This window comes from Ursus maritimus, unplaced genomic scaffold (genome assembly GCF_017311325.1).
Source record: "Ursus maritimus isolate PB19 unplaced genomic scaffold, ASM1731132v1 scaffold_1, whole genome shotgun sequence".
Lineage (NCBI taxonomy): Eukaryota > Metazoa > Chordata > Mammalia > Carnivora > Ursidae > Ursus > Ursus maritimus.
In genome coordinates, this window is record NW_024423343.1 from 90724714 (window position 1) to 90749341 (window position 24628).

General features: G+C 35.7%; 1 protein-coding gene across 2 annotated transcripts in view; it reads right to left on the reverse strand.

Moving 5' to 3' along the window:
- R3HDM1 (R3H domain containing 1) overlaps nucleotides 1-24628 on the reverse strand; it is a 195610-nt gene that overhangs the window by 118279 nt on the left and 52703 nt on the right. For both annotated transcript variants that reach the window (XM_040645475.1, XM_040645483.1), the window contains 2 exons: nucleotides 10276-10484; nucleotides 8665-8875 (listed from right to left, as the gene is read on the reverse strand). In XM_040645475.1, coding sequence (XP_040501409.1) covers nucleotides 8665-8835 — 171 coding nt within the window. In that variant the 5' untranslated portion in view covers nucleotides 8836-8875; nucleotides 10276-10484. The remainder of the gene's footprint in view (nucleotides 1-8664; nucleotides 8876-10275; nucleotides 10485-24628) is intronic.

Here is a 24628-nt window from a genome sequence, read left to right on the forward strand (position 1 = left end):
GTCACCATGTGTTGAAAAGACTGTCCTTTCTCCACAGTGTTGGCACATTCTCAAAAATCATTTGACCATATATGCAGTGCAAGGGTTTATTTCTATTTTATTACATTGGTCTGTAAGTCTGTCTTTATGCCAGTACCACAGTTTTGATCACTGTAGCTTTAATGTTAGTTTTGAAAATGGGATGTTTGAGTCCTCTAATTTTGTTGTTCTTTTTCAAGATTGTTTTGGTGGGTGTAGAGTGGAGCAAAACAAGTAAAGGGAAACAAGGAGTCCAGTTACAAAGTAAGTTACAGGGGATGTTACGTACAACATGGGGAATATAGTCAATAATATATTAATTTTTTATGCTGACAGATGGTAACTAGATTTATTGAGGTATACATTTCACAGTGTATACAAAGGTTAAATCACTGTTGTATACTTGAAGCTAATATACTGTATGTCAAATAATCCTCAATTGAAAACAATTATTTTGGCTATTCTGGGTCCTGTCAGATTCCTTATGAATTTTAGAATAGGTTGTTGCTATTTTAGCAAAAAACGTCATTTGGATTTTGACAGGGATTGCATTAAATCCATAGATCACAATACTACTTTTGGGTAGTATTGGCATTTTAACAATACCAAATCTGTGCATAAACATGGGATGTGTTTCCATTTAGTTATGTCATTTTAAGCAACAATATAGTTTTCGTTGTACAAGTCTTTTACCTCCTTGATTAAGTTAATTCCTAAGTATTTTATTCTTTTGGAATTTTTTTTAAGGGGGAGTAGAGGGAGAGTGAGAGAGAGAATCTTAAGCAGGCTCCATGTCCAGTGTAGAGCCCGATGTGGGGCTCCATCTCACCACCTTGAGAACATGACCTCACCCAAAATCAAGAGTTGGGACACTTAACCAACTGAGCCACCCAGATGCCCCAGTATTTTATTCTTTTGACTCTACTGTAAATCAAACTGCTTTTATAATTTCCTTTTCAGACTGTTTATTGTTAGTGTATGGAAGTGCAACCCATTTGTGTGTGTGTTGATTTTGTCTCCTGCTACTTTATTATTCATTTATTAGTTTTAACAGTTTTTTAGGGACTCTTACACTTTTCTACATGTAAGATCATATCATCTGCAAAAACTTTGTTTCTTCCTTTCCAATTTAGATGCCTTTTCTTTCTTTTTCTTGTCTAACTGCTCTGGCTAGAATTTACTAGTACTATGTTGAATAGAAGTGGTGAAAGCAGACATCCTTGCCCTCCTCCTGATCTTAGAGGAAAAGCTTTAAGTCTTTTGCCACTGAGTATGATTAACATTGGTTTTTCACATATGGCTGTTATTATGTTGACACAATTTCCTTCCATTGCTAGTTTTTTTGAATCTTTTATCAAAAAATGGTGTTGAATTTTGTGAAATGCCTTTTCTGCATCAACTGAGATGATCAAATGTTTTATTCCTTTCATTCTGTTAACATAGTGTGTTTGTACCAATGGATTTTTATATGTTGAGCCATCCTCAAATTTCAGGAATAAATCCCACTTGGTCAGGGCATATAATCTTTTCATATGCTGCTGAATTTAATTTACTACTATTCTGCTAAAGATTTTTCCATCAATGTTCATAAGGAACATTGGTCTTCAACTTTCTTGTAGTATCTTTGGCTTTGGTATCACAGCAATGTTGGAAACACTGAATGAGTTAGGAAGAGTTTCCTTCTCTGAATTTTTTGGAAAAGTTGGAGAAGCATTGTTATTACCTTTTTTTTTTTTTTTTTTAAGATTTTATTTATTTATTTGAAAGAGAGACATCCAGCGAGAGAGGGAACACAGGCAGGGGGAGTGGCAGAGGAAGAAGCAGGCTTCCAGCAGAGGAGCCTGATGTGGAGTTCGATCCTAGAACGCTAGGATCATGCCCTGAGCCGAAGGCAGATGCTTAACGACTGAGCCACCCAGGCGCCCCAGCATTGTTATTACTTTTTAAAGATTTATTTATTTATCTTAGAGAGAGAAAGACAGCAAGGGGAGGGGCAGAAGGAGAGGGAAGAGAAAGAATCTCAAGCAGACTCCCCAATGAGCACAGAGCCCAATGTGGGGCTTGATCGCACGACACTAAGATCACAACGTGAACCAAAATCGAGAGTTGGACACTTAACCAACTGAGCCACCCAGCAGCCCCTGGTATTACCTTTTTAAATGTTTGGTAAAATTCACCAGTAAAGCCATCAGGTCCAGGGTTTTTCTCTGCTGCAAGATTTTTGATTACTGATTCAATCTCCTTATTAGTTACAGGTCTATTCAGATTTTGTTCCTCCATGGTACAGTCTTATTAGGTTTTATGTTTCTAGGAATATATTCATTTCATCTACACTATCCAACTTGCTAGTGCAGAGTTGTTCAGAGTACCCTCTTATAATCCTTTTATTATGTAGAATTGGTAGTAATGTCTCCACTTTCATTTCCGATTTTAGTAATTTGAGTCTTGTTTTTTCTTAGTCAATCTAGCTAAAGTTTTGCCACTTTGGTTGATCTTTTCAGAGAACCAACTTCTGGTTTCATTGATTTTCTCTATTGTTTTGCTTTTCATTTTTACCAGAATTTTATTGTCACAGTAAAAAGTTAGCAGGTTGTTTACCAGACCTAACATCTCTAGAAAGAGGCTAAGGGACAAGGTCCCCAATTTATAATTAACATTGTTTGATACAAGACATGTATTAGGCCAATAAATGCATGCAGAATATGAAATATGCTTAAAGAACTTCAGTTTGAAACGGGTCAAAACTACAAGCTACTAGCCTGGAGAAAAACTGAGATTTAGTAATAAGTGGTTAAGATGTAATATCACAATAAATGTAGACTATTCTTAAATTCACTGCCCTGTAGATCAATTTTGAGGGCAAAGAAAAACAAACGTCACTGATGATTTCAGTACTCCGGTCTTTTGTTTACAATAAAGGAACTTTAAACAGATCTAAAATTTGTTTCAGAATATGAATATGGAAGGACTGTCAAAACATTACTTGTACCTTAACTGCTAAGCCAAACCAGAGTTTTACAACTAACAACAAAAGAAACAGAAATTTAAATCTGTGTAGTCAACTTAATATAAAGAAATGGTAAATAGGTTTTTTTTTTCTTACCATAAGTGTCTCCTTTGGTCTAATAGTTTTAGTAGTTTTCTTTACCTATCCCTGTACTACTAAGAACAGTTTAGATCTGTTTGAAGGCTCTTTATTATAAAAGAAAACTGAAAAAAAAAAACCCACAAAAAAAAACAACCATGGAAATACAGAAATGATGAACCATGACAATTAAGTACTGCTAAGACAGAATAATCTTTATGAGTTATACTGTGCGTCAGCATAAAAACAGACACCAATTAATGACTTTTTAATAAGAGGAAATGTATTTCAAAAAGGGGATCATTTCTCATATGTCATTACCATGAACAAAATAAATTATAATGGTTGAAATGCTTCAACTAAGACTCTTAATACACCTTGAAAAGTTTACTAATTCTCAGTACTTTTAAAAGGTAATGGTAAGGATTAATGGTAATTATGTGGGCGGAGATAATGAATTAAAGTGTTAAATGTCTAGCTAAAGGTCAGCAGCAATAAAAACCATGGAGTCGGGCTGATCATTTCCACTGGAATAATAGAAAACAACAAAGTTTTCTGAGTTGGAAGACAGGACTTTTAAATCAATAAACTGACAAACCAACACCAATTGTTAATTGGTTTATATCATTTGACACTTTGAACAATAGAATACAGGGTTAAATATCCAAAGACCTAAATCTTAGACTCTAAGGAAAAGTCAATGGAGAAACTCACAGTCTTATCTGGTTTACAGTTACCCCTTATATTAAAGATAAAGGATCTCAGCATCCTATTGGTGATATAGATGGAAATTATTGGAGGAAGTAAAATATTATGTAAAAAGTTTCTACATCTTTAAGAAGTGAACTTCTTTATACATGTGATAATGAAGCACTGTGAAAAGCAAATGTGTTTAAAAGCGCTAGCTATCTTATGTGCATATAACCCAGGTTCAATAGAAAGAATACCAAATCCTTGAAATAATGCAAAGAAGCAAAAACTGTGCTGAAATTTTGGGGAGCTTATGTCAAAAAGTTTTATTTTTTATTTTATTACTAAAAAAAAAAAAGGATGTTGTGTGACAATGAAGGGACCAATCTGAGAAGCCATACAGTTATACTATTGCTAATAATTAGTAACATGCTAATGATTATAAATATGATGTTAAGAGAATCTACAATTTGCTAGGCTCTAACTGTATACCAGGTATGTTATATACATCCTTTATATCTTTGTTAGAGAAATAGGAAAACAGTTAAGAGTTGTATGATTTTATATAAACGGACTTTAATTCAACCCATCAAATAAAAACTTCTTTGCTTAATTGATGTTTCATCAATTAAGGAATTTAATGCCCATTAACTTCTTTAAGTATACCTGTACCTTGAGTTTTTCTGATAACCTTATTAGATTGCCATTGCTTTCTTATCTCTTACATGCCCCACTGGAACTAACTCGGGGATACAAGACGTAAGAGTCTCATCTTGATTATCAAAAGGGCGTGCTATAGAAACTGAGAATATACTAAACACCTACTTCAATTAATTTTGTGTCCGGAAAATTCACTCATATATATCAGAAGGTGTTCATACACTTTGGCATATAAAGGCCTAGTTGTTAATAAAAATCAGTTCTCATTTCCTCCACAACAAAGGTAACCAACACAAATTGAACTGGCCATCCTATTGTTCAATAAATAGTTTGTTGGGAGAGAGACCGTTGTTTAAACTGCTCTAAAATATGTTTTGGACTGTGTTTACATACACATGTACCCGGATGAACACACCTAGACATAACACTTGCCAAGTAAAAAGATACAATTGTATAAGAATGGGAAAGTTGAGTATGAACCATTAATACGTAAGCAGAATACAAGATTCCTAACTTTACATTTCAAATAAATTATTGCAAAAGATCAACACAAGTAATTTACCCTAAAGTTAATCTGAAAATCCTATCGCTGAGAAAAACCAAACACCAGATGTCATGTAAATCAGAAAACCAAAGCAAACACTTCCTCCCCTGTCCCTGTATTAAAGATTAGTTGTAACCAAACAAAATTAAGAAACTTGGCTCCTCACCACCCCAATCTTCTAAATACTTCATAATCATAGAAAGTCCAATATGCAATTTAAGATTTGCAACAGGAATAGCGTGTGGCAGTAGAAAAGCTACTAAGCAAAAACTCTGCACAATTATTTGCGACCATAACCAACAGTTCAGAACACCTCCACAGCAATTACATGGGTAAGTTAACTTCTTGGTATTAATGCACAGACTGCTTGAATTAGCACTAAAGTATTCTTAAGGAAGTAATCCTTAAAATTCTGTAAAAGATTATAACCTGAAACAAAACTTTGAATGAAAAACACAACTAACATTTTTAAAAAGTAGAGAGTCACGCAAGCAGAATTATTTATAAAAGCAAAGATTAAGGAGCTCTATGAGACAGTCTTTACTTGTAATGATCCAACGTGATGTCCAATGCCTGCTGGCCTCTCCCTAGTTTGATGTAATTTTTAATGTAAATGCTATCATTAACAGATAATAGAAAATCGTAAGATTTCTTCATAGTATTAAAGAAACTAATATATCCCTTCATTTAAAAATGAGTTTTTCTAGGGGCGCCTGGGTGGCTCAGTTGGTTAAGTGTCTGCCTTTGGTTCCAGTCATGATCCCAGGATTCTGGGATCCAGCCCTGCATTGGGCTCCCTGCTCAGTGCGTAGTCTGCTTCTTCCTCTCCCTCCGCCCCCCCCCCCTTGTGCTCAGTCTCTCGCTTTCTCGCAGTCTCTCTCTCAAATAAATAAATAAATAAAATCTTTAAAAAAATGACTTTTTCTGAATAAAATACGAAGGAGATGGTCAGGAAATTAAGACTTGGAAATGGATTAAATGTATGATTGCTGAGGAAAACATTTTCATTTTCTTAGGTCACTTCAAATATTGCTGTGCTGAAGCAAGACAATGGACATAAGTTTATTCATGGTAGTTCCCTTTCAGAATGATATAGTAGACAGTAGGGAATATATTGGTTTATTCGAAATTCTTAATGGGAAACCTATGTTACTTGGCACATACATCTAAATTTGAGTAAAAATAACAGTTGTTATTTTTGAGCCCAACATAGGAGTCGAACTCACAACCCTGAAATCAAGACCTTAGCCGAGATCAGGAGTTGCACACTTAACTGAATGAGCCACCCAAGTGCCCCTAATAATAATTGCTATTAAAATTAAATCTTTAGGCGGTATCTTAGAGGTACCAAAGAAAGATGAAATGTCTACTAGTATGTTAGAAGAAAGGTAATTCATAAAGAGTAACTCCACATTAAGTCAAAAGGTAACTTTATATTAGCTGGATTCTTCTTAACAAGACTCTCTTCTCTGTTCATGCTTAACACAGTTTTCTTTATTTTACATTAGGTAAAAATACAGGAAAACCTCTTCTACTTATTAATATACTTTCCTTCCTAATTTCCATTACTTAAATCTCTCCCATATATTTTGACTGTAAGCCTCTTGCCAGACACCTTGCATGGAGGCATCCTGAATCTCAAAAAGTTCCAAGCAGAGTAAATATTCTCACACATAGTAAAATCTTAATATACATTTGAATAAACTGTGAATATAGCATTCAATGGATTAACATAAAATGAATTCTCATGTTCTCTTTGTTCTTCTTCCCAATCTTTACAGTCACGATGTTATATTGAATATGATATCAGAGACCATGGCCATTTTTGCTTACTATATTATTTCCTTGGCATATACCCTTTCCTTTTAATAAGCATTGGGGGAATGCATGAAATTTTTCTATAATATCAACAACTGGGCCATGATTCGATAGTGGTCATCAGAATGCTCTTGTGCTTATTGCCAAGGGCAACACAATAGACACAGTAGGAAATGCAATAATCCAAATTAATCACTTGTTTATAAGCACGACCTAGAAGAGTGAACATTAGGTGTAAAAAAGGGACTAAAAGGAAATCTTCTACTATTTCAATCATGAATGCAACAGAAGTTTAGCAGATTTTCTCTGATTCAGTCAGGATACTGGCATACTGCCATCACCAAGTATAGTGATTGCAGTCTTGGCAATTTTTTGTTTTAAAAAGTGCTATTACTAAAAATGACTAGAAAAAGTACGTTATTTATCCCATTTTCTTAGGTAATTACCACTTGACTATACTTAATCAGTGGGGCCTAAATGCTTTTTTATAGCCGTGTGTTGCTTTCATTTTCTACCACATTTCTGGCACATACTGGGGAATAAACAAAGTTTTTGACTGAATGAAGGAATGAAATAACCTTTAAAAGGACCTTCTTTACTTATTAAAAAAAAAAAAAAAGGAGCCCTCATATAGCCCTCATGATCTCCAGGATATACTAAGAATGAGAGAGTAATGATAAAATACTTTCTCCAAAAGTAGAATTCTTTATCCATAGGGTTAAAACTAAAACAAATGAGTTAAAAATAGTATTTTAAGGTAAATTTTTGTGGCAGATTAAAGGCCTTTCCCCTGACAGGCAGACTCGAATTTCCCTTCTCTTGAATCTGGGTTAACTTTATTGATGTGTAATCAAAAGACGACAGTGGAAGAGACATTCTGGGACTTCTGAGCCTAGGTCAAAAGAACCCGTGCACCTATGGTTGGCTTTTGGAACATTGTTTCTCTGACCACTTGAGTTGGCACACAGTAACTCTAACTACCCTGGGCCTCCCATGCTGGAGGGGGTCATAGATAGGTGCTCCCAGTTCCAACTGAGACTACATTTCTGTCATTCACACCAAGGTGCCAGATATGTGGGTGAAAGAGTTTGGATCTTCTATGCCAGCCCATCTGTCAGTTAAATACCAGCAAAAACCACTTTTGATGCCTTATGCAATAGAAAATTCAGTAAGCCAAGCCCTCTTCTGTCTTCCTGACTCACAAATCATGTAATATTAAAAAACAAAATGGTGTTTAAAAATTGTTAGCCCTCTGCTTTGCAGTAATGTCTTCTGTAGCAAGAAGATAAATGGAACACTTAGAAGTGAATGTATTTACTACCTGAAATAATGTTTTATTTATCTTGAATCTGTTGACCAACTCATCAATTTCCATCTATGCCTGGAATTAAAAGCCTTCTCCACGGTTAATTCTGTCCTCATATATGTGTAGTGACAAAAGCCTCAAGTGACTTCTTTTTTCCCCACCAACCACTTTTCTTAGTCATAGATGATTGCTTCCCTGGAGGGTTGTTTTTGCCAAGAGAACTACAGTTTTCAATCTCGCTTATTTTGCTCTTGTTTAAGGACTCTTAGGTTAGATTCTGAACCTCATGACACTAACAGGTACAGAGTGGTCTGAAAAAGTAGAAAGCCAATAAAAAACATATTGGCCATATACAAATAAAAACAATTACATTACAAGTAAATACAAAGCAAATCAACAATATAAGCAATTCAAAGAGCTACACTCAACACGTCCCAGAGGGTCAATTTACACTTTTAGAATTCTGCAAGTGAGTTTGGTATAAAGAGTATAACTATATTTTGAGTATTTAATATTTGTAGCCACAGAGAAAATCCTGTTTACCTGCAAATCAATATTGTTGTCAATACAACGTTCATTCTTCTCTGCCAAAATCTTCCCATAGTTTTCTGATTTGATAAGATTTTCAACTCTGGTTGTATCTTTCACTTCTGCCTCCAAATCCTTCATTGTTTCAGTTTCATTTTTTACAGTAACAGTATCAGACATCCTCATCAGCAAAGGTTATTTTAGAATTCTACAGGGAACTTGAAGCCTTAGCAAGAAAGGAAAAAAATTTAAATTCAATTTGAAACATTTCTTAAATTTGATTACGGTACAATATTGACTAAGTGCCTTCTATGGTCCAGGAATAATGTTGAGTTTACCCAGGTAGAAGCAAAATTCCTGCTTTCAAAGAGTACAGAGCTTAGTGGCATACATATACAAATTTTAAAAACCATAATATAATAAGAGCTATAATAAGGATACAAGGTAATTCTGATGCACATATCACTTTTTTTTTTTTTAAGATTTTTAAAAATTTATTTGACAGAGAGAGAGCACAAGTAGGGGGTGCAACAGGCAAAGGGAGAGGGAGAAGCAGACACACTGCTGAGCAGGGAGCCCGATGGGGGGCTCCATCTCAGGACCCTGGGATTATGACCTGAGCAGAAGGAAAATGCTTAACTGACTGAGTCACCGGGAGCCCGCACGTATCATTTTTAAAGAACCTTAAGAAACATTAAAGAGTGAGCCATATCAAAGTGAAAGGTAATGGTTGTAGAGTTATAAAAAATTCATATTTAGACGACATGAGAAATCCTTTTTTCTAAAAGGATTTCAGGAGTATCATCCCATAAGAAAAAAATATATTCCTATTATAGCCTTCATTTAGATTCCTAAAGTTCTGCATTTCTTAATTTTTCCTTCAATTCCAAAAGGAAATAATTAAAAAAAAAATAAACAGCAACACTGTATACAAAACACAGTTGGGAATGCGCATTAATAGTCCACATTAGGAATCAAGCATTGAAAACTCTCCTAATATGATTCCGTGCCTAACAACACGTATTACCAGACACTCAGGAAATCAAATCCATAGGATGCCAATATACTTCATATCCTTAGTGAGGTTAAGAAAACACTGGGGATCTTATACTGGATATCAAATAGAAATGTACGAGGGACAGGTGTCAATTTAGATCCTGTGATAATTGTGACGTTGAAGAGGAGAACTTGATGTCAACAACTTATATTTTTTTCTAGCTTGAGATATAATTGACATATAACAATGTGTAAGTTCAAGGTGCATGACATAATTGATACACGTATATAACGTGAAAAGAATGCCACAATATATCACTTAACATAATTACAATTAAATATCTAAACCAACAAAAAATATCTAAACACAAATTTCAGAAATCCATAAACAATCTGAAAAGGTTAAAAAACAAAAAAAGAGGGAGAAATAGATTCTAAAGTCACAGGTAAACTAAACTGAATTTAAAAGTCTTCCTTAATTATATTCCATACCAGAGTTAATTGTCTCATTCTCAAAACAATAAGGTTATTAAGAGGTAGGGCATTTCTTAAAATACTCTGGTTCCTTGCTTTTCATATGTAAGACTTTGAGAAAAAGGGATGTTTTTCTCAAGTGTTAGGACAGGTTACCTGATGTATCCTATGGAACTGGGATTGCGGTGTCCCACAAAAATAAAATAAAGTAATCCAAGGTTCTTTTTCACAGTTGTCAGCCAGGATGTCAAGTGTACTGAACCATCTGTAATCTGGTAGGAGGAGTCCCATGTCCTTGTCACCACTGTAGATTCCTGGGCTGAAATGGACTGTTGTGGATCAAATATATCATACCTTTCAGTGGCCTAAAATTAAAACAAAAGGAAACATTTTAACAAAATAGCCAAGAGAAATGGAATACTATACAGTAACTCAGATATTAAAATGCTACTGTTGGTGAATTTACTATTTTCTTGTCCTAAGACAGAGTCAGAATACTTAGTTACGACATGTATTAGAGCCTCAAGTCACTCAGGGCACCTAGAGAATTTAGCAGTAAAAGCAGAGGGGAGAAGAAAGCAAGGGAACTAATATATAATAAGAATTTGGTATGTGGTCTGTGTTGTAAGGGAGATAACTGTTTAGTCTATAGATAAAGGAAAAAAAGGTTTGCCTAAGATTGTGACAAAGAATGCTTAACTCCAAGAAGAGTTTGCTCCCAGAGCTACAATTCTAAGGACTTAAGGGAAGACTTTAATTTTGAATAATGATCACACTCTAGATTTTTAAGAGTACAAAAGAACAAAAGGCTGTAATAAGTCATTTAACATTTTCAAAGAAACCCACATTGGTCTGTTAAAAGCAAATGTCTATAAAGGGTAGAACGACTATTTTTAAGGACATCTGAAATGCCAAAATTCTTTCAGTGTCATCTGTTTTTAAAGTCAGTTTCATTTTATGTTTCTCTGGTGCAAATGAATATATTATAGCAAGTAAACAGCTCTAAAAATCCTACATAGCTTTTCCATTTTCCTTTGACGGTGCTGTTATCAATAAACAAAACAGTACAGTTTTAAGGTAAAACAACTGAATGTAGGAAGGTGTAAGTACCAAGAGATAATAATATTGCCAACCATGCATCACAGAACCTTTCACATTTTATACTAGCACTTCAAAAACTATTTTGAAATATAATAATTTAGAACCCTCATATAGATTCACATCAGTTTTCACATCTAAATTTCACTAACAGATAACAGAAAGGAGGGATTGTAAACAAGTGTCCAAGTTGTTTTCTGACATTGTCCTTTCTATTTCACCGAGGTTGCTAGGCCACTCAATCACATAACTGTTTCTTTTAATTTTCACAAAAAACAAAAACAAAAAATACTTCAATATAATTTTTCTAATTTTTAACTTTTTCTCTCATAAAATGGTAGACACAAGATGGCAGCACCCACTAAGCAGCCAAATTATTATGTGTTCTTTTTTTTTTTTTTTTTTGGAAAGTGATTCGTGATTCAATCAGGAATCCTTTAAGTTTGAAATTGCGAAGCAAGGCTACAATACGTGTAAGAAAAAAAGGGGTGCCCAGATGGCTCAGTCAGTTAAGTGTCTGACTCTTGGTTTTGGCTGGGGTCATGATCTCCAGCTTGTGAGATCAAGCTCCATGTTGGGCTCCATGCTGAGAGTGGAGCCTGCTTGAGATTCTTTCTCTCCCTCTCCCTCTGCCCCTTCCCCCTCCCCTGCACCGTGCTCTCTCTCTAAAATAAATAAATCTTAAAAAAAAAAAAAAAGAATTAAAAAAAGGCAATAGCTGCAAGGGGTAATGAGGATGAGGTAGAATGTAAAGAGGCAAACACTCAGTTCTGAGGAACCCCAATGAACCTTAGGAACCACCCAGTCGAATCCTCTAATTTACCATGCAAGCTATTAGCACCCAGAAGTCAAATGACCTGTCCAAAGTCACACAACCAATGTGATAACCAGTACTTGTCAATATCCCACACCACTTGACTAAATAAATAAATGATTCTAAACCAAAATGACCAGTTATTTTTTCCTGGGAAGGAGATAATGATCAAGTGCATTAGCATAATACCAGAGTTAAAACCCAGCTCTGCCAGTTATGATTTTGGAAATCACTTAATCTTTCTGAGCCATAATTTTCTGAGCTATAAAGTAGGAAATGGGACATTTAGCTCACAAACTTATTGAGAAGACTGAATTTTTTTTTTTTTTTAGATTTATTTATTCATTTGAGAGGGAGAGAGAGTGAGTGGGAGTAGGGGCAGAGGGAGAGAATCTTCAGGCAGACTCTCTGCTGAGCAAGGAGCCCCCATGCAGGGATCCATCCTCTGATCCATGAGAGATCACAACCTGAGCCAAAACCAAGAGTCTGACGCTTAACCAACTGAGCCACCCAGGTGCCCCAAGACTGAATGTTTTAAATAAAAATGTTTTTCTTCTTCACATCTTCAAATAAAAGAGATAATTCGCTATCTGGTTCTCACTAAAACAAAACCCTTTTTATCTTGGCATAATGCCTACACTTCTAGAGTTACTTAAGGCTTTATGGGCATGTGGGGAGTCAAGTATAGGAAGCTACGAGATAGGGATGCCATATGGTGTCTCTGCCATAACAATTAGGAGTCAATTAAATGCACCACCCTAATGTAATAAATTGTTATAAAGTAAGTGAAAGTTATTTAAAAATGTATATAAATTTGTTAACTTTCTACAACAGAAAGGCAACTTAAGAGAAAGTTAGCAATGTTGGTATTTATTAAGTGCATCTATGTGAGTACCTACTATTATTGATATTTAAAAATTGTCTCAATCTGTTTCAACCTAAAAGAGATGGATATATGTGCTCAAAATTCATATTCAACTTTGAATAAACACTTTTGCAACTGCTAACACGTTATTTGTAAGGAACATGTCAGAGATTTGATTATATATAATTTCTGTGTTACCAGGTAGCCAACAAAAGATAAATGTCTATGTATCTAATAAAATCTTCAGAACCACATGCACAAAAATGTTGGCACCCACCTGGCACCATAAGCAAAAGGGAACCAAAGGTAAAATTAAAGATCATAACTTAAAAAAATAAACTATAAAAGTACAAGGAAACATATGAAATATTTTTATAATTATTGGGAGGGAGAGCCCTTACCAAGCATGACATAAAAATCTAGAAGCTATCAAAGAAACATTACTAAAAGTTACAATAAGGTTTTAATATTTCTGTATCACAAAGTATAACAAACAGATTAAACGGGAAATGATAAAATCTATTTCCAAGAGAAAGGGTCAAAGTATCTAAAGTAAAGAAGCTTTTATAAACCAAGAGGGGAAAAAAAGAGAGAAATGGGGACTAGGCAATCTACAAAAGAAACACAAATAATTACCATCAAAAATTAATACTAATATATAGCTTACTATGTGCCAGGTATTATTCTACTACCTTTCATAATCAATAAATTTAGAGCTCACAACAATTCTAAGTAGGTCCTGTTATCACCCCTGTTTTACAGATTAGGCAACTAAGGCACAGAGAAATTAAGTGATTTGTCCAAGGTCACACAGCTAGTAAGTGTGGGGACAAGGATATGCAACAGGGCAGACAAGTGTCCCGCTCCAGGCTCTTACCCACAATGCTCTATCATCAGTCCTATGTACCAAGAGGAGGGGCAATATGTATTTAGAGAATACCTTTATTTCAATAGTTGTTCTTTTTAAAACAATTTTACTTATTTATTTGACAAAGAGTGAGAGCACAAGCAGAGGGAGCGGCAGGGAGAGGGAGAAGAAGGCTCCCTGCTGAGCAGAAAGCACAACACAGGGCTCATCCCACAACCCTGGGATCATGACCTGAGCCAAAGGGAGACACTAACTGAGCCACCCAGGTGCCCCTCAAGAGTTCTTGTAACAGGTACTAACTCCCTTAGCATTGTGTTCATTACAAAAAGTAAATTAGCCTTTTCACATGGATAGGAGCTATGTATTGTTCTTCGCTGCACAGCAAGACAGCACTATTAACTTCTTATTAGTGGTCAGTAAAGCTAATCACTACTGCAGTATCAGAACCACGTAATCATCTGGTTTCTCTTAATCTCCCTATCTCTTGTAATCTTCAGTATCAAACAAGGTAAACCTGGATGGCAATAAGGATTCAGTTTGTAGCTAAGGAGCAATGTGAAGCCTAGTAGTTTACAAATGATAAATATGAATACTTAAGTACCTTCCTCAAAGAAACAAAGCAAGACAGAATTGGGATCAATATTTGAAGACAGACTAGTATATGCAATCCATGAATATGTAGTTTCTGTAGTGAAAATTTCAGAATTTTCAGCAACAAAAATACAATACTGCTAATTCAAAGGATCACTTTATTATGCCTGGGGTCTAATGTTTGGTTCTACAGCACAAAAGACCCGAAAAGTTAGGCATTTACAAAAATAAATAGTCTACTTTCACACAAAGAAAATCAGTTTGCTCTAGGTTGACAGAACATCAAAAAAATCAATTAATTTTGTTACAAGGAAGAAATCTGGCTCCTACAGGTAAAAATTAAGTACTCTTCACATGAATATTGAGGGAAAAAACAATTACCGAAGTTAACTGAAACAGAATCTGGCAAAGCACACTGCATTTTTCTTCCCTTATAACTACCTGGTTATTCAATGTCATTTCATTAGTTGAACACAGTGCTTATTTCTTCCATCAGAGTAAACCATGTAATCAGGCAGGCACATTTATAAAATAAACCAAGTTGCACAAGACCAACACACATCAGCTTCTTCTCCTAAGGTTAGCAATCAACACAACCAACTGGTCATGGGCCTCTGGTGAGAAAGACAAGGAAAACGGGTTATGCTGTATTTAGAAAGAATGAAAACTCATATTCTCAGAGTCAGTTACTTGAAGAAGAATAGAAGTACCAATATTTCAAAATGCTAAATATCTATGTGATTTATAAACAATTACTATCAACCAGAAATATATTGAGGAACCACAGAAAGCAACACAGTTGCAGTAAGTATTAGCTATGTTTTACAACAGCAAAAGAGAAAGAACTACCTTGACCTAATAGAGCTGGTGAAACCTGAGAGAGATGGTTAGCAATGACATTTATCATCAAATATACAAAATAATTTAAAGATGATATTTAAAGAGACGACAAAAGACTTTTGGTAAGTTGAGGAATGGACGCAAATAATTTATTAGTCGACAAGAGTATGAAACAAATTACTTTTAGAGAAGAAGTGATACAGAGAGCTAAGATGTTACAAGAACATGTTGCATTCTCAGTGGAGAAATGGGGACGATAGGAAAAAGAAGCCCATTAAATGGAAAGAGAGTATATATGCTGGAGTTGAAGACAAAAAAAAAAAAATACTGATGATACCTAGAGGTGGTGATGGTATGGGGAATGGGAGTTCACAGCACTTCTAGATCTACACACTGAAGAGACACAAATACGTGCATGAACAGACATGCACAATAATATTCAATGAACTGTTTTATTTAAAAACAAAGAGTGGGGAAGACCAAATGTTTAGCAATAGAGGCACTGATTTTTTTTTAAAGCATAAGAACTGTACAGTATGATAAACAATTAAAATGAATGAACTAAAGCTGTATCAATACAAGTCTCCAAAAGAATGTTAGAATGTTTAGTGGCAAAGCAGAATTATCTCTACAATACATGCAACTTACATAAACATTAAAAAACCACACAAGCACTGATGATAAAGGTACAAATCTATTTCACGTAATTCTCTCTGGGGAGGGAAAGGAAAAAGTTTCAGGTGAGACAGAAAAGGACTTCAATCATGTCTTTATTATTATTCTATTTCTTAAAAAAAAAAAAGATGACCTGTAGCAAATATAACAAAAGGTCAGTATTGTTAATTTTGAGAAGTACTGAATGTTTGCTATAATGCTCCTTTTTTTGGTCTTGACGTTTTTTTAAAACATGTTCTAAAAACAACAGGAAAATAGCATCAAAGGGTAGATATATTTGAAGTTAAGGTTAGAAGTTTACTCGATCTCATGAGGGATAGAAAGCCTGAATAATAGGAACATATTTTAAGAGAAGCCATGGAGAATTATTTCAGTTACAATTGTAGATGGATTCTGTTCTAGCAATTAAAATGTTACAAGAATTGTGGTGGAAAGTGACTAGAACCTAGCAAAGGGCTGAGAGACGAAGGCTGAAAAGGAAAAAAGAGATTTCGTTCATTCATTCCAATCTTTTGGTTAGGTACCATGGGCTAAGCACTGCTCTGACTGCTAAGGCTATAGCAGTGAAACAGGCAGACAGGACCTCTTTACTCAAGTAGCTTACATTCTACAGCAGGGAAAAAGTCAACAAGTTAATTACGGATTGTGATACATGCTTTAAAATCAATAATATTAACAGCAAACTCTGAAATACCTATTATTCACAAAGCACTATTCCCAAAGCTTTCACTGTATTAATTAATTTAATCCTCCTAATAACCCTATCAGGTTGGTACTCTTATCCCAATTCTACAAACGAGGAAAGTGAGGCAGAGAAAGAGTAATCGGCTTGCCCAAGGTTGTAAGACTACTGAGTGGCAGAGTTAGAATTTGAATTCAGATAGTCTGGTTCCAGAGCGCTTGCTATTAGCCACTACCTATATATACTGCCTCTAGAAATGAAGAGATGTAACGACCTGGGGGAAGCCAGCTAGTTACAGGAGTGGTCAGGGAAAAGGTCAGGGCCGTGATAACTGAAATAGTTATGACACAACACAATGAAGGTGTAGGTGGTGCTTCCTACCCACAACATAGGAAATATCTGAGGTGGGAAAAGGATTTGGTGCAGAACAATGATTTCAGTTATGAACACAGGAAGTTTAAGGTACCTTCAGGACATTTAGTGGAGAAATCTAACAGGATGCTGGATGACCTGGAGCTAAGGAGAGAAGGCAGGGCTGATGCTATTTATTTGGGTAGAATCATTGTATAGATGGAAGCCTTGAATTATCAACATAGATGAAACTGATAAGGAGCCACCAAGCAAAGCAAGAAGTAGGCTTGGGACAGAATCCCTAGGGTACAACAAACCCTTAAAGAGATGAGTAGGGAGGTGGAGGAACAAAAAGAGTCTACTGATTTGGCAACAAAGTTAGCAGAAGATGCAAAGTTAGTGGAAGACTGTCCTTCAGGATGGAAAGTGTGTAGGCCAAAGAGAAGCCAGAAGATAAAGGAGAGAGAGAGAGAGGCTTAAGAGGAAAAAAAGTAAGAGTAAGAAGGAAAATCTGAAGTGGAAAGAAACAAAAAAATGGGGTCAGAAGCACAAATAGAGACATACCTTAAAAGTATTCACTGCCCTCAGAAACTGAAGGGAATGTGGCAGAAAACTGAGGGAATTCCTACCTAACAAATACTTTTTCTATTTTACCCAGAACATTACTTGCTGGAAGTCAGGAAGTTGGGATGGCTGTAGGGATTGGGGAGAACAGTGGGTGAGGATAAATCCTGGAGTGAGTCTCTAAGGAAAGGCTCATTAAAGCTGACATCTACATCCAGAACCGTTTAGGCACAGTTCTTCAGGAGAAGTCTGTAGACTACAAGAATTCGGGTTTCTACTATTCTGTAACTGAGGTCAGTGTAATGGGAGTGATTTAAATGAGATAGTTCAGGGGCAATTTGGCATTAGAACAGGCCAAATGTCCTTCCACAACCATTCCAGATCTGACTTTATATTACTGTGTGGTACAATGCTTAAGAAGCCTAATAATGCCAGGGGTGCCTGGGTCCTTAGTCGGATAAGTGTATGACTTGATTTTGGCTCAGGTCATGATCTAAGGGTTGTGTGATTGAGTCCTTCATTGGGCTTCCTGCTCAAGGGGGAGTCTGTTTCTCTCCCTCTTCCTCTGCCCCTCCCCCAAGCCCACAAGTGCTCTCTCTCTAAAATAAACAAACAAACAAATAAATAAATAAAATCTTGGAAAGAAATCAAATCAAAAGGTAAGCCAAATCAAAAGGTAAAAAGTTAGAATTAGGAAAGCTAGAGTACTAAAAGAACTCTACATGTATCTTTATTTAGCAGGGGTCCTAGTTTGAGCCAAAGCAGAAGCTAAAAGGAATGTTTATGTTAGTGAACCAAAGAAGCAGCAAAGTGGGAGACAAAAAGCTTTATGGTACCCAGGTGATGGAGCCCAGAAAAGAAGACTCTAGGGAATATGGTAACCTGAAGACTACTGTTGGATGCTCTAGGAGATGGAACCTTGGGCAGAGACATGAGCAAATTTATGGCAAGCACTACCAAACCTGGTAGTATGCCAGAGAAAGATAAAATTGGAATAGTATAAAAGAACTGTTCAGGAGCTCCCAGGAGATACTTTGGAGTATCCTGGGGTAACCTGGAGAGATTCTAAAGGCATTTAGATATTGGGAGATGAAGGCAAGAGACAATGCAATAAAGTGAGGGCCATTAATGTAACTTCATACTTGAAGGCTTTATTAACTACCACTTAATACAGTGCTAGTGAGGATAAAATGTATTTTGCCTTAATTCTAAACCTATCACAGTCCGAGATTAAACTGGGAGTTCCCTACTTTTGTGTTAAATGTAGGATTGAAATATATCAAGTTCTAATAAGCTCTCTTGGCACATAATAAAATCTCTTTTACAGACTACGAAGAGAAAAAAGACTGGTCTTACCATCTGATCATGCTTTGGGAAATAAACAAAGAACATTTAAAGGTTTACATTCCTGGAAACTGGGCACAGATAATGAGGATGAGAGAACTTAAGATAATGGGCATGTAAGGAGAGAGAATATAGATTTTTATTCCATATTGAGTTTAAATGATTATAGTTCATTCTTTAAATAGTGTATTATCTACTCAGAGATGCTTCTAAGCAATGGAACTGGTTAGAGGGAACTGGCTGGAGGGAGAAATATCGATGTATTCAGTCTTGACCTCAAGTTTTCTCTTCTAAATAATGAGAACCACAAAAGTGAATTATTTACTTTATACAGAACACTAAGAAATATTGATAGAGAATAAAATATTGTATAATGAAGAATTTGGCTGGCCTTTGTCTTTGGTTCCTGGGAGGTAGCTTCTAAATCCTTGCCATGGGAGTGTCTTTGTTAACTGATGGTATATCCTGATAGTTCACCCTAATGAGGTGACTCATGGTGGGCCCCTAAGTAGTTTGTGCTAATGAATGATCCAGGATGGGGACAGGTCACACCAGAAAGACTAACCAGGTAATTAGCAAGTTGGGGTTTTGAGCTATGTGATATCAGCAAGACCTCTTAGAAAGGAAGGGTGGGGTGGGAGTTTGAGTTCAACTGCACTGCAATGATTCAATCTTTCATGTAACAAAACTCCAATAAAAACCATGGGTGAGATTCAATGGATGGCAATAATCTGCATATCGTCAGATACCACTGAATGGGAAGATAATGAATGCATCCTAACTCAACAGAGAGAAGGCAAGGGAAGCTCTGCATTTGGGATCCTCCTAGATCTGGCCCTACGTGTCTTTCCTTTGGTGCTGATTGCATCGTTTTTAATAAAACTGTAATTTTACGTATAGCACTTTCCTCAATTCTTTAAGATGTTCTAGTGAATTATCAATTCTGAGAGGGTAATAGGAACCTTCATATTTATAGCCAGCTGGTCAGAAGTGAGAGTGGCTTGGTGTCTGAAGTGAGAGCAGATTTGTAGGGGAGTACCGTGTCCTTAACCTGTGAAGTTAAGCCCAACTCTGGGTTAGCTGGTATAAGAAGTCACTGCAATTATCTACCTTTTGCATTGTCTAGTCTCATTCGTTACATTCCTTACTAATGTCTTTTGTGCTGGGTTCATAGCATATCTGTAGTTTATCGCTCATAAATAAAAGCGAACATCATCATGAGCATAATCCCAGTTTCTTTATTCAGCCATTCCTAATGCCATCAGTGAGAAGGTATATACTTTACATAGACTGTGCCAAGTGCTAGGCTATCCCATAAGAAACCTTTATAAAATAACTTTGTGCTATTTTAGCTAGACTGTGATGTGATGCTCTCTTCATTCCTTCAGAATTCTATTTCACTTGGTATTTTTTTCTCTGTATAACTAATATAACTAAATGAATTTACCTCCATGTGCTTTTTAGCCATGACTAGCATTTCATTCTTATCAAAGGATCACAATGAAAATTCTTTGAAGGCCTTAGAAGTATTAAGCTCTGTCATCAAAGAGTCTTAGTAAAACTCATGCTGGGCTTCTGGCACATGTATCTAATCCACCCAAAGGTTCTTTGATGGCTTAATATATTTCATCAACATATGAAACTTCATATTCTCTCTAGCATTTGAATCAGTAGACCTAACAACCCATTTCTTTCTTACAACAAAATCTGTTTCCTTTATAGGATTTTAATTTAGGTTACAATTGGCAGACATTCTGTTTTATAACTACTAACATGCCACCCTTCACTTCTTGAACAGCCAACTACATTCTTTGCAACAAAGGATCACAACCCTCTTTCAAGAAAACACCTAGGGATTATGTTCAGAGGGAAAAAAAGCTCAAAAATGTTTTATTTCTTCCTTCGGTCAAAGAGCATTTCATGGTCAGTAAAAATAGCTTAAAAACAGCTTGAGGTAGAACAGGTGTTGTCTTTCAGTTGCCCTCGTCTACCTTCAGACTCCACAAAAGGATGTGTACAACAAAGTGCAAATACTTTTATAGTTTGAGGATGCTGCTACTAGGCATGAGTGAACACCGCTGAGACCTTCGTGGTCTCTAGCATTCACACTATACACTGAACTTGTACAATGAGCAGATAAAATTTCTCTTTGAAACACCTAAGGTTCTGTCCAATTTAATTGCTTCAACTGCCTATGGCTTTGCACAAAATAAATAAATTCAGAGTCTAATATATTTCTGGATTTTTAAATTACTTCATTCATTATCTGATTTTTTAATTACTTCATTCATTATTTCCTAGCCATGTCTACCACATCAAATTGTTTTAGTAGTTATTAATATGTAATAAATTTCTTGCTTTCTTTACAATTGTCTCATTGGAGCTCAATGGGGGCATGCAGTCCTCAATTACTTTGGCATTCATTTTCGACCTATTAAAAGAAGTTGTGGTTTAACTAGAACTTTGAAAGTACTGAGGTAACAAAACATTCTGCCGTATCTCTCTGGTGATCCCCGTACTGTAGTCTGACATCAGATGTGTTTGGTAATGAGTCATTGCGTATGTTCAAACTACTTGAAAAAAACTACATATGATTTTTGTGGAAGTGCCTGTTGTTGGAGGAAATCATACACCCTTCTAAGCATTTGAAAATAAAGGGAAAGAGAGAAAATGTTAGATCCACATAGTAGATTGAGTAATGATTTATTGACACCATAAAGCAGTAATTCTTAATTATTTTTAGACCATGAAAGGATCCTCTTGAGAGTCTTATTAAATCCAAGGATCCTTTCTGTAGAAACACAGCACTCATATTTGTGTATGTTCAGAGACATTTTTGCATGTGCTTTTCGGGGTTTCTTGGTTCTCCAGAAGCATATCCGTGAGTCCGAGTTAGCAATTTGTATTTTATATTTTACATGTAATATTCTTATATGCATGTTGTATATAAAATATAGAACATATATATATGTGCATACACACACACATACACACATTTGCCCTCCCTTCATTCCCCCCACCCCCACCCCGAACCTTGCTCTGGTCAAATACGAATGTGGGGTTGGGTCAAGTGACATTAACCAGGCTTCAGGCTTCCCTCTAGTTATTAAAGCACATCGGTGGAACTCTATGGCTTAGAGGATCTTAGTCTGAAAAAATAAAAGTCCTGTATTAACTTTATTAAAGATAACCTGTATTAATCAGAATAAGGGTTGGTCAGCCAGAGAGGTGTGATGAGAAGGTTTAGAGCGACAATGACTTTTCGGTCCTATTTCATTCCCACCCCACAAGACCAGGAGTCTGATTTAACAGCAGAGAAGCGAACTATAACAAGCAGGGCAGGAATCAAAAGAAGGTAGAAATGACAAGTGCTACATAATTTCAGAGGAGGGATATAAAATCTGCTCTGAAAAGATTTTCATCTTACATAGCTTTCTTTGCTTTTTAAACATATATAACTTCTTAACTGGGAATTTTTCTTCCCTGATAGTTCTATGCTAGTTAGCATGAAACCAGGATGCTATTTAAGATATACTTGCCTTCATCACATTGCTGTATCAATCTGCTTTACAAAACAAAGCAAACACAGTATAATGACAGTTGCTAGGTTTGTGATTATGTAAACAGGTAAATGCTAAGTGAATTTTTGTTCTTCAGAATATTTTAAAAAACTGAGACACTAGATACAAAATCTTGAGGAAAACATTTAGAAAATCTTAAAAATCTTTAAAGACACACATGGGACCTCTGTGTACTATTTTTGCTGTTTCCTGTAAATCTATAATTATTTCAAAGTAAAAAGTTAAAAATGAAAGAAAAAAATTCCAACATATGTCCAATGTAACACATTTGGAAAATACAAGATGGTATAAAAAAAGCCATATAGGTATAAAAAAATTCAAGTTTACCATAACCTGGAACACAATTATGAGGTAGGATATTGTCTTAATTATCTTGAAAAGTAATTTTAATACTACTTTCTAAAAATCTTGAAAAATACAAAAATTATTTGAGAGGAAAAGAATCCCCTTTAACAGTGTAAACATGTATCTTTGGAAGGCAAAACATTTTAAATGATAATTTCAATATGTGATCATTTCTATCCACTGTAAGGCCTGAAACATAAGTTTCTAAAAACAAAGAAATTGAGCAAAGGGTAAAATCTGTTTATTTAAAATATATTTAATTATTTACCCATTAATATCTTTTAGAAAGCACAGAGTTTAATTAACATAAATTAAGATGCAACTAGTAACTGCTACTCATTAGCCAAAAAAAAAAAAAAAATTAAAATCAAGTGCAGATCTGGTTCCAATGAAAAATGAAAAACTGTATGACAATGAAAATTGGAGAGTGTATGTGTGTGAGTAAAGCTTGGACAGGAAAGACAAAAAGACCTGAGGGTAGGGTGAAAAAGTGAGCAAAATGCCAAGAAAGGGAGGGAGGGAAGCAGAAAAGAGAAGGGCAGTCACGGAGACTGGGAGAGACAGAAATAGGGTCAGAAAGGTAGGGAGAAGGTGAGGCACAGAAGAGTAAGAAGATGGTAAGTGAGGAAGAAGGAAGGGATCAGGGAGAGGACAGACAGAAAGAGGGAGGAAGGGGCACACTGAGAACCAGAGACAAAGGGAGAGAGAGAGACAGAGACCAACAGAAAGGGAGAAAATGGATAGGCCGAGAAAAACAGCGAGGGAGATAACAGGAAGAGGGAGTCAGATGAGCAGAAAAGGAAAGAAAGACAAGGAGAGAGACCCTGAAACACCAGACAGATGGACAGAAAGGGAGAAAGACTGAGACAAAAATGGAAAAGACCAATGGGCTAGGGGAAGGAAAGAGGGAGAGAGGAGACACTCAGAAAGTCTCTCTCTCTCTCTCTCTCTCTCACACACACACACACACACACACGGGTGGGGCAAGGGAAGGTAGAGATGTAACCAGAAACCTAAAGAAAAAAAAAGAATAAAAAAGAGGAAAGGTATTAAAAAAAGTAGAATGTGACAAAAGATGGAAGAAAGCAGTTGTAGGCAAGAATTCAGAGTTCGTGCTGTTTAATTTTTTTCTTTTCTACTTCTCAACATACAACTTCAAAGAAACCCTGAAGCTTAAAAGAGAACTGATGAAATTCTCCTGGCATTAAGCTGAAATAATGGATCTGATAAAAGACCCTAATTTTATTAACAGCTATTAATATTTTCATGATCCTAATTACTTACACAGTTGGGAATGAGAAAGAAACAAAAGAAAGAGAAGTAATGATATTCAGCATTGATAATGGGCAATTTAGTGATTTTCCTCCTGCTTCCTCTAAAAGAGATGAGTTATTTCTCAAGAGCAAAATAACTTTCATATGGGGGGGGGGTTGAAAATAGCACAGCAATTCCATATACTGGTATAATTTTGGCTAATTCTAGGTGAAAAGGAAGCAAACCTCTCAAAAACCTTTCAAACGAGCCAGTTACACACTAATGGACATATTTTAGTCATGTCAGTATATCTCACCTATATGGTGAGATTCCTGTTTTGAAGAATTATAAAATATCAAGGTAAATGTCAAAATTTTTAGACAGTATGATTAGAAATAAGATAGTTTTTAAATATTACAGTTTCATTAGCATTAGGTCTTTTGCAATGTGGTATGATTACGCTAATCACAGCAATGACAGATCTAAGTATTGCTCTGTTATAAGCGCTTTAAAAATTATTCTACCTCTTCCCCCCAAAAAGGGTACAAAAAATTAACATCAGCTTTGAAAGTGAAGGTTCTTGGTTTCCTAATTTCCGAAAGAGTCTCATCTACACTGCATTTGTTCCACAATGAAA